Source organism: Ursus americanus, chromosome 37 (genome assembly GCF_024610735.1).
Source record: "Ursus americanus isolate L20-20 chromosome 37, mUrsAme1.1.p, whole genome shotgun sequence".
NCBI classification, from domain to species: Eukaryota; Metazoa; Chordata; class Mammalia; order Carnivora; family Ursidae; genus Ursus; species Ursus americanus.
In genome coordinates this window covers 11,392,385-11,409,199 of record NC_142163.1, presented here as the reverse complement: position 1 = coordinate 11,409,199, position 16,815 = coordinate 11,392,385, and the positions used below count along the sequence as shown (strand labels likewise).

Sequence of the window (16,815 nt, the reverse complement as noted above, 5' to 3'; positions counted from 1 at the left end):
ACTTAAAGTAATGAGCTTAATAGAGAAATCAGTAAATGATCACTACATGTAGACTTTTAATAGGAATTAATACAAGAGTTTTGACTAAATGCTCTTTCAGATGTTTCTGATTTAAATTTCAAATATGTGTCAAAAATGGAATGAGTCCCTATAAAAAACAGTGGACGGGCATATTACCATGGCCTCAGCTTTTGTTTGGACAGATTTATTAGAAATTTTCAACACAGAATTGAAATTGTTCATAATAAACCAGCATTGATTTTAAAGACAGTGGCCTAACAGATTTGGAAGACATGATAAATCTTCTCCTCTTTATGTGTGTGTGTGTGTGTGTGTATACATATGTATATACATGTATATGTGTTTTTATATATGCATGTATATGCACGCGCACACACACACACACACACACACACACACACACATATATATATGCCCTGAAAATACTTAACGAATAACAATAAAAAAACTCCAGCAGCTTAGTTATATATCTATAACATCCCACATTCCTCTGACCACAATTACTGTTCACTGGACATAGTGAAGGGGAGAGGGAAAGAAAAGCATATAAACTACAATTTGAAGAAATACAGTTAAGTGGCAGCGTCTGAAAACGTTACTCAAATACACCTATAATAAATGGAATGAAAACCAGGTTAAAAAATGAGAAATTACTACAATATATGTATTCAAATTAGTAATCTATTAGTTTTGTAAGCTTAGTTTAAGAAGCTAATATGGAGAGGATTTAGATAGAACAGCCAGAAAATTCAACCATTTCAGTTAAATCACTATTGTAAATGCTAATTTCTTTATCGGACATTTATTTTCTAATACCATTCTCACTCTGTTGCTACAGGCAGACTTTCAATATTAAAACTAAAGTAGTCCTGGAAAATCAGTTTGGTGAAAGGACAAGAGAAAAAAACACAGATTATGAATTTAATGGTATGGAAACATGCATTTATGCCTTTATTCCTCTCTGTACCATAATAATCACTGTCTATTTGGAAAAGAAAAAAATATTTTTAACATGTGAATTCTCTTTTGTCAAGACTTCTAGACCATTTTAACATTTGGCATTAATGGACATCATAATTTGGGGGAAAATACTGATTAATTAACATTCCCATCACACTCACCACACCCCACAAAAACAGACTATAGCGATTTGGAAATACTTACTTAATCATTTCAAAAAGCTTGGGATCTGAGACTTTGATATTTCGTGCCATATTCCAAGAAAGATGCACCATGGGTACTACTGACTTCACACTTTGCAGTCTGTTCCATTCATACCGTTCCACTGCCAATTTATACTGGCAGGCTAGAAGGAAAAAATTTTTAAGTTATAAAGCTACCAAAATTAACAAAAGATATGAAGATAATTATTACCACCTAATACCAATTCTAAAAACCCGAAAACACGAACAGATTCTGTTATGAGAATTATAGTTTAAAAATATTTATCCATGTAGGGGCACTTGGCTGGCTCAGTCACAAAAGCATGTAACTCTTGATCTCAAGGTTGGGAGTTCAAGACCCCTCCCCCAAATTAAAAAACTTAAAAAATTATCATGAAAACAGCATTTACTAGCATTGTGAGGCTCACTTTATATCTTGTTTCATTTCACCCTTTCAAATCTTTATTGATTTTAATTCTAATTTTCTAAATAAAGCTGGGTTGTTTACCTTATATATATGAAACAAAGTTTAATACAAACTAACAAAGCTGACTATTCCTATAATACACCAGATGAAATAAAAATTTTCAAGAATGAGTATACTGATTTGCTTACTCCCATAAAAGCCTTCCTTTATAAAAGCAACACACGACACTCCAAAATATCCAAAGTATATCCACCATGACTACGAAAGCATACATGTGTTATCTGCCCAAGTATTTGTTGTTGGATATTCACTTATTAATTTGAATACACTATCCATACAAACAAGACTTTTCCAAGCAGACACAATTTTCCAATATTTACTGAATTATTTTCTAATAAAATAATACCAACTAGAAATAATCTTCTAAAATGAAAAATGGGTGAATGGATTATTAAAATACCTGTAAGTGGACCAACATTCCAAGCAATATTGTTGCACCAGCCAACAGCCTGAACCCAATGCACAGTGCCTGCATTTATCCAGACCAAATCTCCAGGTCTCTGAATAAATCTATATACAGGGACATTTGCTTCATAAAGATCTTCAAGGTTGGGCCACCAAGAACTCATCAGGAAATTCAAATTATTTCTGGGGGGGGGGATGGGTGGGAAGGAGTAAATAACATAATGAATTAAGTTTTTTTAAATGTCTCATAAAAGATGGGGAGACAATTTCCAAATGCTAAAAGATACTTTATGTATTTCACTGAAAGTTAACAGCACTGTAACAAGAACTGCATCTTTCAAAAGTAAGGGCATGTAAGTATTAAGGGATAATCCCCAAAAATACTAATAGCAGGTGAATATACAGACTAATTTGAAGATCTATACTATACGCTTAAATTCATTTCAGAAGTACGAAAGTCAAAGATTCAAACTACACCTAAAAAGATGAATTTTTAGTTTTCTTTCAAAAAACCATTTTTGATTCATTCCTTCTTTCTGAGTAACCTCTTAACATCAAGGAATCTCTAAAAAGGAAACTGAGAGTAGGGATCACAAGAACCCATTTAACTTCTCAACCAGAAGCACTGGGACACACATAAGAAAAAGGACCTTTCCCCTCAATTACCAGCAATAGAAAGTCCTTTTTTTCCTTCTCATGAATCACTACCACCAGCAGCAATACCAATGCAGAGACGAAATTACTAAATTTTTATTTTAAACTGATTTATTATTCTCCTCCATCACAATATGAAGTATTTTAAAGTAACTACAATACCAATTCTTTCCTTTAAGAATTTAGTTGTACTTCAATTATTTTTCTTAAGAGAAAATTCACATCATAGAATTGTTCCTTTCTGAAGGTCTAAAAATAGCATTGCCTTATTTCTGTTTTCTCTTAAGAAAGATGATAAAGGCTGTCTTGTAATTGTCTATAAGGAAACTGCTTCTCTTTTTCCTCCAAAAATGAAAGGACTTTTCTTGAGGTAAGTCTAGCAAATACTGATAAATGAAGGGCTGAAAATTGTGTGTTTTCTGTAAACTCTGCAATGTTATCAGAAAAATATAAAGAGGGGGGCGCCTGGGTGGCACAGCGGTTAAGCGTCTGCCTTCAGCTCAGGGCGTGATCCCGACGTTATGGGATTGAACCCCACATCAGGCTCCTCTGCTATGAGCCTGCTTCTTCCTCTCCCACTCCCCCTGCTTGTGTTCCCTCTCTCGCTGGCTGTCTCTATCTCTGTCAAATAAATAAAATCTTAAAAAAAAAAAAAAAAAAAAGGGATGAGGGGCAGGGGAAAAGAGTTGGGGGGTAGGGAAGGAGGGAAAAGAAAAAAGAAAAAAATTACAAGCATAGTATAAATCTTATTTTACCCACACACTGCCAACATTAAAGTGGAAACACCCCATAAAAGGGGGGGGGGCGTGGGTGGCTCAGTTGATTAAGCAACTGCCTTCAGCTCAGGTCATGATCCTGGAGTCCTGGGACCAAGTTGGCACTGGGCTCCCTGCTCAGTGGGGAGTCTGCTTCTCCCTCTGACCCTATCCCCCTCATGCTCTCTCTCTCATTCTGTCTCTCTCTCATATAAATAATCTTAAAAAGGGGGGGAGGAGCCATATAAGGCAAATAGGTTATGCATTTTTTCTAAAGTTTAAAAGTGTTCGCTGATTTAAAGATGTTAAGTATAGTCCTGAAATAAACTATAAAAGTTTTAAATATTAGGAGCAATATTCTGCTCTATGCAAAATAAAATTTACTGAAAATCTGAGATGTGATTTCTTCAATTTAGGATGAATTAATCTAACTTGGTATTACTCCAAAACTCAACCTTTTTAGATATCAGTGTTTTCCAACTATCTTTGACCTAAATATACCTGTATTATTTTAAAGCAGTTAAACCGTGAAAATAGTTCCCACTCAGAATAGTAAGAATATTTGTACTGTACATGTTAACAGTTATGATATACCTCCTTATAACTTTAAGATATAGTTCTTAGGGTACCTGGGTGGTTCAGTCAGTTAAGCATCTGACTCTTAATTTCAGCTCAGGTCAAGATCTCAGGGTCATGAGATCAAGCCCTGCATCAGGCTCCACGCTCGCTGTGGAGTCTGCTCAAAATTCTCTCTCCCACTCCTTCTGTACCCCCTCAACTCAAATGTGCACATGTGTGTAGGCCCACATTCTCTCTAAAATAAATAAAATCGAGGGGGAGGGCAGGGGAGGGAGGGGGAGGGGGAGGGGAGGGAAGGGAAAGGGGAGGGGAGGGGAGGGAAAGGGGAGGGGAGGGGAGGGAAGGGAAGGGAAGGGGAGGGGAGAAGGAAGAAAGAGTGAGTTCTTAAATACAAAAGAGATTTCCATCAGACCCTTCTCCATCCTCTACTTAAGCCACCAGTTTGCTGGTCAATAAACATTCAGAAAAGAGAATATTACATTATTTTCCTGATAAAATTTTAAATGTTTAGAACTCTGACCTTTCTTATCACAAGAAAAATTATACATAGAGAATAAAAAGTGATATCTTGCCAGTAAGAAAACTGTTATGTATTGTTTAAACTACCATGAAACACTTTTTGTTTTTAAGATTTTATTTGACAGAGAAAGATACAGCGAGAGAGGGAAAACAAGCAGGCAGAGTGGGAGAGGGAGAAGCAGGCCTCCTGCTGAGCAGGGAGCCCCAATGAGGAGCTCAATCCCAGGATCCTGGGTTCATGATATGAGCCGAAGGCAGACGCCTAACGACTGAGCGACCCAGGCACCCCTACCATAAAACACTTTTTACTAAATCATACATACTGAGTGAAGAACCTCCAAAATTGATATTTGAAATGTGTATGGATTTAAAAATAGTCACATACGTTAATTATTATTAGGATTTCATCCAATTTTTTGTATTTCATAAACATCATTTACCAGTATCATTATCGACTCTGAAAATAGCAGGGGATTCACTTGCTACTGAACACTGATAATTTTAGGCTCATATTAGAGATCTACAAACTTGAATTATTAGCAAGGTATATGAATGCTTAATTTTACACTTTTAACCCATTTATTATCAGTCAGATTAAGTCAAACTTTTCTGTAAAGCACATTTAAAAAAGAACGTGCATTCACACTCAATTTTTTTTTTTTTTAAGATTTTATTTACTTATTTGACAGAGATAGAGACAGCCAGCGAGAGAGGGAACACAAGCAGGGGGAGTGGGAGAGGAAGAAGCAGGCTCATAGCGGAGGAGCCTGATGTGGGGCTCGATCCCAGAACGCCGGGATCACGCCCTGAGCCAAAGGCAGACGCTTAACCGCTGTGCCACCCAGGCGCCCCCACACTCATCAATTTTTAAAATAATTTTAAAAAATTCTTTACTCCCTATCCTTTGAAATCATACCTGTTGTTACTGCATGGACTGGTTTCATCTTTCATTTAGTGTTATTCCACATAACATAAAGTAAAAAAGATTTCAAATAATACCATTTAAAATAAAATTTTTGGATAATTGGAAATTTCGAATCATACATTGTCCTTTATAATAAATGTCTTCTGAAAATTATGTGAAAACAAATTCTGTTGAGAAACCTACTTTTCACAAAAGTCATTCAGAACACCCCAATAATCTTCAGGAACAACAAACCATTCACAATCACCTGGACCAATATTTATGTTAACAGAGCAGAAGTTGTTATTTTCTTGGTGACCTGAAAAGAAAAAGGGAAAACAAACGTATATGTTATAGTGTAAATTCAATGGGAGAAAATGTGCCTTTAAATCACTGGGTCGTTTCAAGAGTGAAATACGCTTGTAAATTACAGAACAGCACATAATAAGCAATAAATATTACCTACTGTCATTATTACTACTACTTCCTCCTCCATAAAGTACTCCCAATTCTTACAGAGAATCAAAGAATTGAAGAGGTAGGGTTTTCAAATATAACTTAGTTATTTAACAACCTGTAGCTCCTCTACAGCTCTTATAAACATCCCAATTTGATGCTGATGCATACTGTAAATGTTTCTATCCACAAGTAGGTAGGTATTATCCTGGAAAGGAGTTTTAAAATTTGAGATCTGGGGACACTGTGACAGATTTACTTAAAAAACAAAAACAAAACTTTGTAATAAAGGACCTGAGAACAATCTGAATTTTTCAGAACACATTTCAAGATCATGTCAAAATGTAAACTGTTATACAGCAAGGCACCACTTCTATGTATGGTAGTAGAGGAACAAAATCCTTACCAAATAATCAGCAATTTAAAATCAATGTTTCTTTTGAATTATACTGAGCAAATTAAAATATAGTAAACATTTCGTCTAAGAAATTTCAAAGCATTACAAAGGATGCTGTTCAAGAACTAATAAAGAACTATACGAAGATACTAGAAACCTTAACCGCTTTTAGGCACAAATGACAGAGACATAATCTATTAAGTTTTGTTTTCCCTCATAGATTTTAAAAGAAAAAAGACATTTTTTCATTTTCTTTATTTCATTTTTCATACAATATTTACTTTTATAACATATCTAAATTGGATAATTTAAAAAACAAAATAAATCCTAATAGAATCAGTCTAATACCATATATATATAAGGGAAAAAACCCTTGCCATATGAAATTCTTGCTTAGTATTACAAAGGTATTAGTGATAAGGATCAAGATCTAAAAGTCTTCTGTCATTAATTACAACTCTCCTGGTCTCTTTCAACTTTACCACTACAAGTGATAAAGTATTATGTAAGTGAATTTACAATAATGGCGTGGGAATATAAACATTCCAACCAATGGGTTCCATCAACATCGAAATCCCTGAGGAGATTTAAAAATCTGGGTATCTCAAAGGAGACCTTGATTCAGCATTTCTTCAAAAAGATTTTCAGATTTCAACAAAGTTGGGAACCCTAACTCATTTAAAAATAAGAAACAACCTATTTTAAATAAATCATATGGCTCATATACAGTGAAAATGTAAAAAAGCAAGCACTCTGGTTATCAAACTATAACTGATACCAGTAATAAAAATAAAAACAGAAAAGCAAAAGATGTTGATATACAGGCTACAGACATAAGTACATATAGAGAAGAATGGTTATTTGCTGCCGGTATCTGCCTTTACAGATAGTGTAAAGATAGTTTACTTGCCACAACTCATAGACTGTTAAATATTTGCATTATGATCTATTACATAATCTACGTCAATGCAAAGGAAACAAAGATGATTTGAGTTCGATGAAAATTTTAGATTTTTAAGATTTTAAATCAGAAGATGGTAAACTACCGCCCATGGGCCAAACATCTGTTCTTGTAAATAAGACTTTCACGGAACACAAATACACCATTGGTTTATGTTTTGTATACGGTGTTTTCATTCAACAAATCAGAATTAAGCAGCTACTGTAACAAAAATCTTACACACTATCATTAGTTCTCACTGCTGGTTGGTAAACTATTGTATTAAGACAGTTATAATTCAACAGCATTTTAACTGATATACGTATCACCACAGTTCAACATTAAAAAAAAAAAAAAAGCCAGTGCATATTCATTCAAGAAAAATGAACTTCATGAGGTAGTGCCAAATAATTTTCTCCATTCCACAGGAAAGCATTGTATTTAATATACAAGGATGTTCTTGCTGTGCAAAACAAAACCATTACCGTACATTGAAACTACCAAAGTGTTCACTACAATATATCTATCTTATAGAAAAACAATGGACAAAAAAATTAGAAAATTTAAATGCAGTATCTCATCATCAAACCTCTTTCTAAAAGTTAAAAAAGAGGAAGAAAGGGAGGGAGGGAGGGAAGGAGGAGGAAGAAGAGAAGAAGAAAAAAAATTAAGACTGAAATCAAAGTCAGTGTCTGGCTAAGAAAGAAAAGTGGTAAGCAGACAGTTGAGTTAGTTAAATTGTATTTCACTTCCGTGAGTAAAATCAATGTATCTAGAGAAAATCAAATGGTTCCAGACTATTAAGTCTTTTTTTTTTTTTTGAGAAAAGCTACTCAATGAAGATGTTGAAAGCAATAGTCAATTATAATAAAAAGATAAATAATTTTAAGCAGTTTCTTTTGTTGAAAGCAATAGTCAATTATAATAAAAAGATAAATAATTTTAAGCAGTTTCTTTTGTTCCTTAACAGGTAAACATTTTACTAATTAGTACTTGCTAATTCATCTAACTGCTAATTCATTTAACTAACTGATCTTGAGGAATCAAGACCAAATGTTACGTGACTGAAAGGTTAGTCTTTATAAGTAGTCTTTGTAGGACAAACTATAGTGAGAATATTTTCAAAGAAGTTGAAAACATTAAATTAAATACTACTAGAAAGGAATACATTAGAACATATTACAACTTATGGTGGAGAAAATGTGTGAAGAGAGGAAAGAATTTACAGTACATACTAGAAAAGTCTGTTAAAAGGTAAAATGATTAATGCCTATGGCTATTCACTGGCAGATACTTGATTATGTACCACTCTTGAAGACTTAACGAATTTAGCTCCATGAATTTTTGTCAGAAATAAAGCTGACCACTCTGAACTGCCCTATTACATGGCAATATTGAAATTGTAATTTTTAGAGCATCAAGGTTGAGACTGAACATTTTCTGCATGAGAGCAACAACCATCAGCTACAGTGACTAAACAGTGAGAGATAATAAAAATTTTGTTACAGTCTTCAAAATGATTCTTTAGAGAGTCAACCTAAAATTACAAAGCAAAATTAAAAACAGTAAAGTCATTTGCAAAACAGTATTTTTGGAACCCCAAGTATTAGCAAGCTGCTTTTTACACGTTCTGTGCTTTTAAAAATTGAACAAGAAGCCATACATCCATTCCCTCAAATATCTGCAGCATATATTTTTCAAGCTCAAACTAAAATTCTAACATCATGTTTCAGATCTCAATCAATGCAGTGTAGAAAACCTTTCCATACTGTAAAAGCCATTGCAAATGAGAAGATTCCAAATGGGAACTGTGAAGGATTAATCTGAAATGCAATGAGACACAGAATGAAAATACCAAGTAAAAGAACAGAATTTGATAAATGCTTTCCAACCAATTAATATGCTCAATAAAACATGCTTATAGATAGCAGTATTTGGCAGTGCCTATTTGTGTGAGAAGCCATTTTTAAAGATAAACTACTTAGATCTCATCGCAGAACAGCTTTCATTGATACACATCTGTAAGCTGACTCTGATAGGGAATGCTAACTTCAAACCCCAATGAAGTGAAATTTCATTCTCCCATGAGGAGGAAAAACTGTATATACTCAATTAATTTGTATTTTGACCTCTGTCAATAAAAAGCCATATAAATATTTTTTCTACTATATGAATACCTACAAAATATCCTCAATTTTACATCGAGTCTTACATCCTTCATTAGAAAATTTCTAAATTACATTTTTATAAAAATGAAACATAACAGGACAGAATAGAAAATACAGGCTAATACTGGTGTACTATATACTTAATATCTTCAAAGAAATTTTTATTTTCTACAGTAAGAATATTAGTTCATTATTATGACATAGCTCTTACTTGTAACTGTGGTGAAGAAAATTTTGCAAACAATTGAGCCTCTAAATCAATGAGATAAAGACAAAGCTTTTAAATTGCTTATCTCCTTACTCAGATAAGCAATTTACTGAGTGGTTTACTGCCTCCTTCCCAACTAAACTTTTTGGATTATTTTCATGTTTACATATAAAAAAAATAAAAGACACATAGAGAAAACTACTCTCAGCTAAATTACAGAAATAATTACAAATATCTTTATGTATGAGACAGAATTAACTCATTTGGCTTTGGCTTTATTAATTTCAAATGTTTCGAAGAAACTGGTTTTATGTGTGTTTCATATTTGATTAATTCTTCAGTTATACAAGATATATTAGTTTACAAAAATAACCTGGTGTTCGACTCCCTGGGACTTTCATGTATAGCTGAACTGTATTCATGCCCAGCACCGTATGACCAAGGTGGCTTAGAAGGTTTCCTGCTGATACCACACGCACGAAGGCAGGAAGTTTAGTCAGCTCATGTAGCTGCAATTTCCACCTGAAATGAAGTAATAGATCAAAAGTGTCACCTTGTTGCAGATATTTAAGAGAATTTACCAGGTCTCTGAAAATACTGTGTTCCAATCAGAAACACATTTAAATCTCTAAGTATTGTATTTTTAAGGTTAGAAGTAGTAGAATGTTAGCTCTTCAAAGGAAAAAAAGATCTGAAATAAATCAAGATCACTGAAAAATTTAAATCCTAAAAATTTATAATTTTAGGAATAGAACAGGGGCACAACCTGAGTGGTTCAGTCCATTAAATGGCCAAAATTCTGACTCCGGGTCAGGTCATGATCCCAGGCTCCTTGCTCAGTAGGAAGTCTGCTTCTCCCTCTCCCCCTGACGCTCCCCCCCAGCTCATGCTTTCTTGTACTCTCTCTCTATAATAAATAAAATCTTAAAAACAAAACAAAACAAAAAAGAAAAACTAATTTTTCTTTTCTAATTTGTAAACTTACTCTTTTGATATTCCTCAGTAACTAAAATCAATTGCAAAACCTAGCAAAAATCCTTTCAGAATGCTAGTGTTTTTAACTAAGACTTCTATGGTAACATAAAAAAACAACAATAACAATGACTAGGGTTGAAAAAAATATGAAACTAGACAACTTCCAATCTTGTGATTGAAACTGCACATAACTGGAGGACTTACTTTTTGTCATCGGAGAGGTCAATGTTGGTTCCAAATTTTATGGTTTTAAAAGGTCCTTTCCTTCTCCTTCCAGAACTTAAAAATAATTTTTTTAAGAATATTAAATCCATGAATTTTAGACAGAAATACTGAATGAACACTAAATGCTACTTACGAATCTGAAGATATGGATTCAGTATCTGAATATTCTTTATGTTGTGTTCTTTTCTCATTTTCTTCCTATAGATTAGCAAAAACACTCATTCTCAGTACCTATTACAGGCTACAATTTCCACTGCACAATTAATAAAATAGTTTTATCTACAAGAGCATTACGGACTGATTTCAAAACGAGTTTTTTTAATGACACATGTCACACACACTCAACAATCTTCAATGACCCCATTAAGTAAAAAACCAAGTAAAATCAAGCCAAATGGCATGGTACTAACCTGCTCCATCATTCACAAAATTAGTATTAAAAAACTCAGGTATTATGTAAAAAAACATGGGCCAATTCTAATTTTAATGTGGACCACCAGACATTCTAAAAATAGTAGATGAACTTCATTTTAAGTGATTTCAAGATAATTTTATTTTTTATTTTTTTTTTAAAGATTTTATTTATTTGACAGAGAGACAGCCAGCGAGAGAGAGAACACAAGCAGGGGGAGTGAGAGAGAAAGAAGCAGGCTCCCAGTGGAGGAGCCTGATGTGGGGCTCGATCCCAGGACTCCGGGATCACACCCTGAGCCGAAGGCAGACACTTAAGGACTGAGACACCCAGGCGCCCCTCAAGAGAATTTTAAAGAAAACTGAAAAATAAAACAAAAATAACATAAAAGGGGCACCTGGGTGGCTCAGTCAGTTAAGTATCCAATTCTTGAATTTCGCTCAGATCATGATCTCATCGCTGTGAGATCAAGCCATGCTTCACGCTCCATGCTGGGCGAGGAGCCTGTTTGTCCCTCCACCTCCTCCACTGCTTCTTCCCCAGATCTCAGACAACTCCTCTCTCTCTTTCAAATAAAAAATAAATAAATAAAAATAATAAAATAATAAAATAAAGTAAAACTATAAAAAATGAGGAATTTTTTAGGAAAAAAGTTCTGGAAGTACATACATAACCCTAAGAACAACACTTTATGCCATATTTCAAAAAGAAAAAGCAAATAGTTTTCCATATGGACATTCCTCTGGAGTGAAATATGTAGGTTTCTACACTTGCCACAAATTCATAAAGATAATGAGAAAAATAAAAGCAAATTAGGGGACTACTGAAGTTACTTTACAATGTCAAATACCAAAACAAAAGTACAAATTCTAAACTGAAACAGTGTTTGCATATGAGTACAAATATAGCTATAGATGTACACAATAAGAAAAATAAAGATCTTCCATTTTATTTTATTTTATTTTATTTTATTTTTTTAAGATTTTTTTATTTATTTATGTGACAGAGAGACAGCCAGCAAGAGAGGGAACACAAGCAGGGGCAGTGGGAGAGGAAGAAGCAGGCTCCTAGCCGAGGAGCCTGACGTGGGACTCGATCCCAGAACGCCGGGAACACGCCCTGAGCCGAAGGCAGACGCTTAACGACTGCGCTACCCAGGCGCCCCCAAGATCTTCCATTTTAAGTTATGATTTTTGTTTAGTCATCCTGACCTTGCCTGTGTGGATTAATACTAACAAAATGAAAGGCATATAAACAAATTCTTTATAGTCTAATTTTTTGAGACTATATATAAATATAAAGCACATAGCACTAGAGAGGAATTTAAAAGCTGAATAAAATGTCTGTTACTCTTTTAACAAAGGTGCCAATATAATTCAATAAGGAAATGATGCTAAAAAACAACTGGAAATCCACAGTGAAAAGAATGAAACTGGATTCCTTCCTTTTACCATAACTCAGGATAAATCAAAGATATAAATGTAAGATGTACCACTATAAAATTCTTAAAATAAAATACACAGGAGTAAAAGCACAACCAAAGATTAGAGGACGATTTCTTAGCTATGACATCAAAGATAAAGCAATCAAAGTAAAGTAGTAATTCATCAAAAATAAAGTTTTGTGCTTCAAAGAACACTATCAAAAAAGTGAAAAGATAACTACTGAACAAGGAAAGTATTTACAAATTAAATACTTATCTAAGGACTTGGTTGGACCTTTAAGAAGAGCAGAAGTAGCCACACTGAACTAAGATTCACTAAAAAGGTGAACAAATCTAAAAATCAATGATTTTCTGGTTAGTAAAAGAAGTGAAGATACAGGGTCAAAACTTTGCACCCAAACCTGGAGACAGACAGTAACAAAAATCATAACACGAAAAGATATCTCCACTGGAAACAATGCTGTGGCAAGGAAAACAGGGTAATTCACAATTTGCCAAAGACTCAATGTGAACATGTCTAACAGTTAAAAACTCCAGGGTAGGGGCATCTGGGTGGCTCAGCTGGTTGGGTGGCTGCCTTAGGCTCATTTCATGATCCTGGAGTCCCTGCTCAGCAGTAGTCTGCTTCTCCCTCTCCCTCTGCTCCCCCCTCTCCACCACCACCACTTGTGCTCTCTCTCACTCACTCTCTCTGAAATAAATAATCTTAAAAAACAAAACAGAAACTCCAGGGCAACAACACTAATGAGGGTGGGAGGTTCCAGCTGGGGTGTGGCATACTTGCCACAGCTAAACATTGAGAAGAGGCCACAATGAAAAGGGTAGGAAGGGTAGAGACATGGTCAGGAGCCAAACAAACTCACGGGACTGTCCGTGGGAGGCAGGGACACCCTGGGCTTAAAGAGCGGGAGAATCTAGACTGGCACACCAGGCACTGGAGACCACACACAGAAGGTATAGCTCCATGACATCTGGATTTGAAAACCACACTTAACACCTGCAATTCCCTAAATCAGTGGGCTGGGCTCTGGAAGAGCTGGGACAGGTAGAAAACTGAGCACCCACCCTTAAAGACACAGAACAAACAGTTCCATAGAGATACAGCACAGATGCGGCTGTGTGAAAAGTGAAAGATTTGTTTACTAATCTCAGAGGTGTGCCGAAGGAGCAAGGATCTTTGGGACATTTCTCCAAAACAAAAACAAAAACAGGGGCACCTGGGTGGCACAGCGGTTAAGCGTCTGCCTTTGGCTCAGGGTGTGATCCCGGCGTTATGGGATCGAGCCCCCCATCAGGCTCCTCTGCTATAAGCCTGCTTCTTCCTCTCCCACTCCCCCTGCTTGTGTTCCCTCTCTGGCCAGCTACCTCTATCTCTGTCAATTAAATAAATAAAATCTTTAAAAACAAACAAACAAACAAAAAACAAAAGGGGTGAGGAACCATTTCCTTCTCTTGCCCTCCAACCTAGATACTTGGAAACTTTTGGGAACCAGGACAGTGTGACCTGTCGCAGTTGTTCTATGGACATGCCCCTTCCAACACCAACAGCCTCAGTTACGGTCTCAGTTAGGGTCCCCTCCCACAGCATACAGATACACACCTTGCTATCACTGTGAGCCCCACCCCTGCATTATTCTGAGGACCTAGCCTCTGCAGGAGTACATCACAAGTGGCAACACAAGCTTGGTAGTGAGCAAGCAGTCCCAACAGGTGCCAACACCATCCTAAAGTAAATTCTGTCCACAGCAGAGGGAAAGATAACCAACCACACACATCCATCTGACTACCCCTGAAACAGTCTCAGGGCAGACATTAGGTCTGGCTGCAGGTTCGCCCACCAAGAAAAGCTTCTACAGGCACAACACACAAACCGTACCCTATAGTCTGGTGATTATGCAGCTCTGGCAAATCCCTGGTCTGATTCAACTCAAGCCCACGGAGGCCCCAAACCTGTCCACTAAAAATACAGAGACCAGGAATGCCTCAGTGGCTCAGGCAGTTAAGCATCCAACTTCTTGATTTTGGCTCAGGTCATGATCTCACTGCTGTGAGATTGAGCCCAGGCTCCATGCTCAGTGTGGAGTCAACTTGAGATTCTCTCTCTCCCATTCCTCTTCCCCTTTGCCCCTCCCTTTGCCTGTGTGCTCTTGCTCTTAAATAAATAAATAAATAAATAAATAAATAAATAAATATCGTGAAAAACAAAAGCAAAAAACGACTCTATTCTCTTGACTAAAAAAAACAAACAAAAACAATACAGGAACCAATCCAAAGCCACAACAGACAAAGAGAGCCACTGCAGATGACTGGACTGACGGCAAACACAGCTCAGCCACAATAGTAGGGTGCATATAACACACACATAGAAGACACCCCTGAACAGGGCACATCACACTACAGAATACCACAGGACTTCTTCATAAAACCAATACTAATAAGAATACGAGATGTAGCTGACTTGCCTAATACACAGAAACCCAGGGAGTTAGACAAAATGAAGAGATACAGGAGTTTGTCCCAAATGAGAGAACATGACAAAAATCAGAGCAAGAGACCTAAAAAAATAAAAAACAAACAAAACACAAAAACAAAACAGAAATAAACAATATGTCTGATAGAGAATTTAAAGTAATGGTCAGAAACATACTTACTGGACTTAAGAGTGGAGGATCTCAGTGAGACCATCAACAAAGAGACAGAAAACATAAAAAAGAACCAACTGCAGATGAAGAACTCAATAACTGAAATTAAAAATACACTAGAGGGGATAAAGAGTATACTAGAGGAAGCAGAAGAATGGCTCAGCAACCTGGAGGACAGAGTAACCAGAAGCAATCAAGCTGACCAGAAGAAAGAAAGGAGAGTAATACAAATGAGAAGAGGTTAAGGAAACTCAGTGACATCATCAAACATAATAACATTTGCATTATAGGAATTCCAAAAAGGAAAGAGAAAAGGGGGCAAAAAATTTATTTCACGAAATAACAGTTAAAAACTTCCCTAATCTGGGAGAAAGAAATCCAGATCTAGGAGGCACAGAAGACCCTCAACAAAATCAACCCAAGGACGTCCACACAAGACACATGGTAATTAAAATGGCAAAAAGCAGTGATAGAGAGAATTTTAGAAGCAACAAGAGAAAAGAAAGCAGTTACATACAAGGGAAACCCAAAAAGCTATTAGCTGATTTTTCACCAGAAACTTTGCAGAGCGAGAAAGAATTGGTATGATATATTCAAAGCACTAAAAAACAAACAAACAAACAAACAAACAAACAAACAAACAAACAAACATACTTCAGCTAAGAACACTCTATCCACCAAGGCTATCATTCAGAATAGGAAAGATAAAGATTTTCCTAGAAAAACAGAAGTTAAAGGAATTCATAAGCACTAAGGCAGACTTACAAGAAATGTTAAACGGGATTCCTTTGAGTGGAAAAGAAAGCCCATAAGCAGGAGTAATAAAAGTAGGAAGCACGAAAACAAATAGGTTTATCTGTAAAAATCAATCAAGAGATTCACAAAATAAAAGGATATAAAATAGGACACTATATTCCTAAAACAGGGAAGGGAGAGGACTAAACATTAAGTGCTTTTAGAATTGGTTCAAAATTAAGTGACCATAAACAAAGAAAAAAAGAGACAAACAAAAAACCAAACTCAATTCTAGAGAACTGGTGGTTACCAGAGGGAAGGTTTGGGGTGGGACCTCAGCCAATCCTCTGTATCTACAAGTTCGTTAACAGAAAACACCACGATGGCTAGATGAAATTTACTGGTGAGTTCCTCAGTACTCTTAACAAGGCCAAGATAATGATTACCTTAATACCAACATTAACATTGTAAGAATCACCAAAGATGTTACAACCACACACACACACACACAAGAATGTGTCTTATAAACACAGGTGCAAAAATCCTCAGCAAAATCAGCAACTGAAATCCAATCCAATAAAAAGAATTATATACCATGGGCAAGCGGGATCTATCCCACGTATGCAGGCTGATTCAATATTGGGAAACCACTGTAATCCACCACGTTAAAAACTGAAGAAGCAAAACCATATGATCATACCATCGATGCAGAAAAAGCAAAATAAA

The 16,815-nt window shown here is 35.7% G+C and overlaps 1 protein-coding gene across 6 annotated transcripts in view; it reads right to left on the bottom strand.

Annotated features, from left to right (window-relative positions):
- The window catches only part of LOC123803731 (lysine-specific demethylase 6A-like), a 150,205-nt gene that overhangs the window by 28,119 nt on the left and 105,271 nt on the right, over positions 1–16,815 (bottom strand). For all 6 annotated transcript variants that reach the window (XM_087859306.1, XM_087859310.1, XM_087859311.1 and 3 more), the window contains 6 exons: positions 10,990–11,054; positions 10,836–10,910; positions 10,030–10,178; positions 5,692–5,806; positions 2,072–2,259; positions 1,186–1,327 (listed from right to left, as the gene is read on the bottom strand). In XM_087859306.1, the coding sequence (XP_087715432.1) occupies positions 1,186–1,327; positions 2,072–2,259; positions 5,692–5,806; positions 10,030–10,178; positions 10,836–10,910; positions 10,990–11,054 (734 nt within the window). The remainder of the gene's footprint in view (positions 1–1,185; positions 1,328–2,071; positions 2,260–5,691; positions 5,807–10,029; positions 10,179–10,835; positions 10,911–10,989; positions 11,055–16,815) is intronic.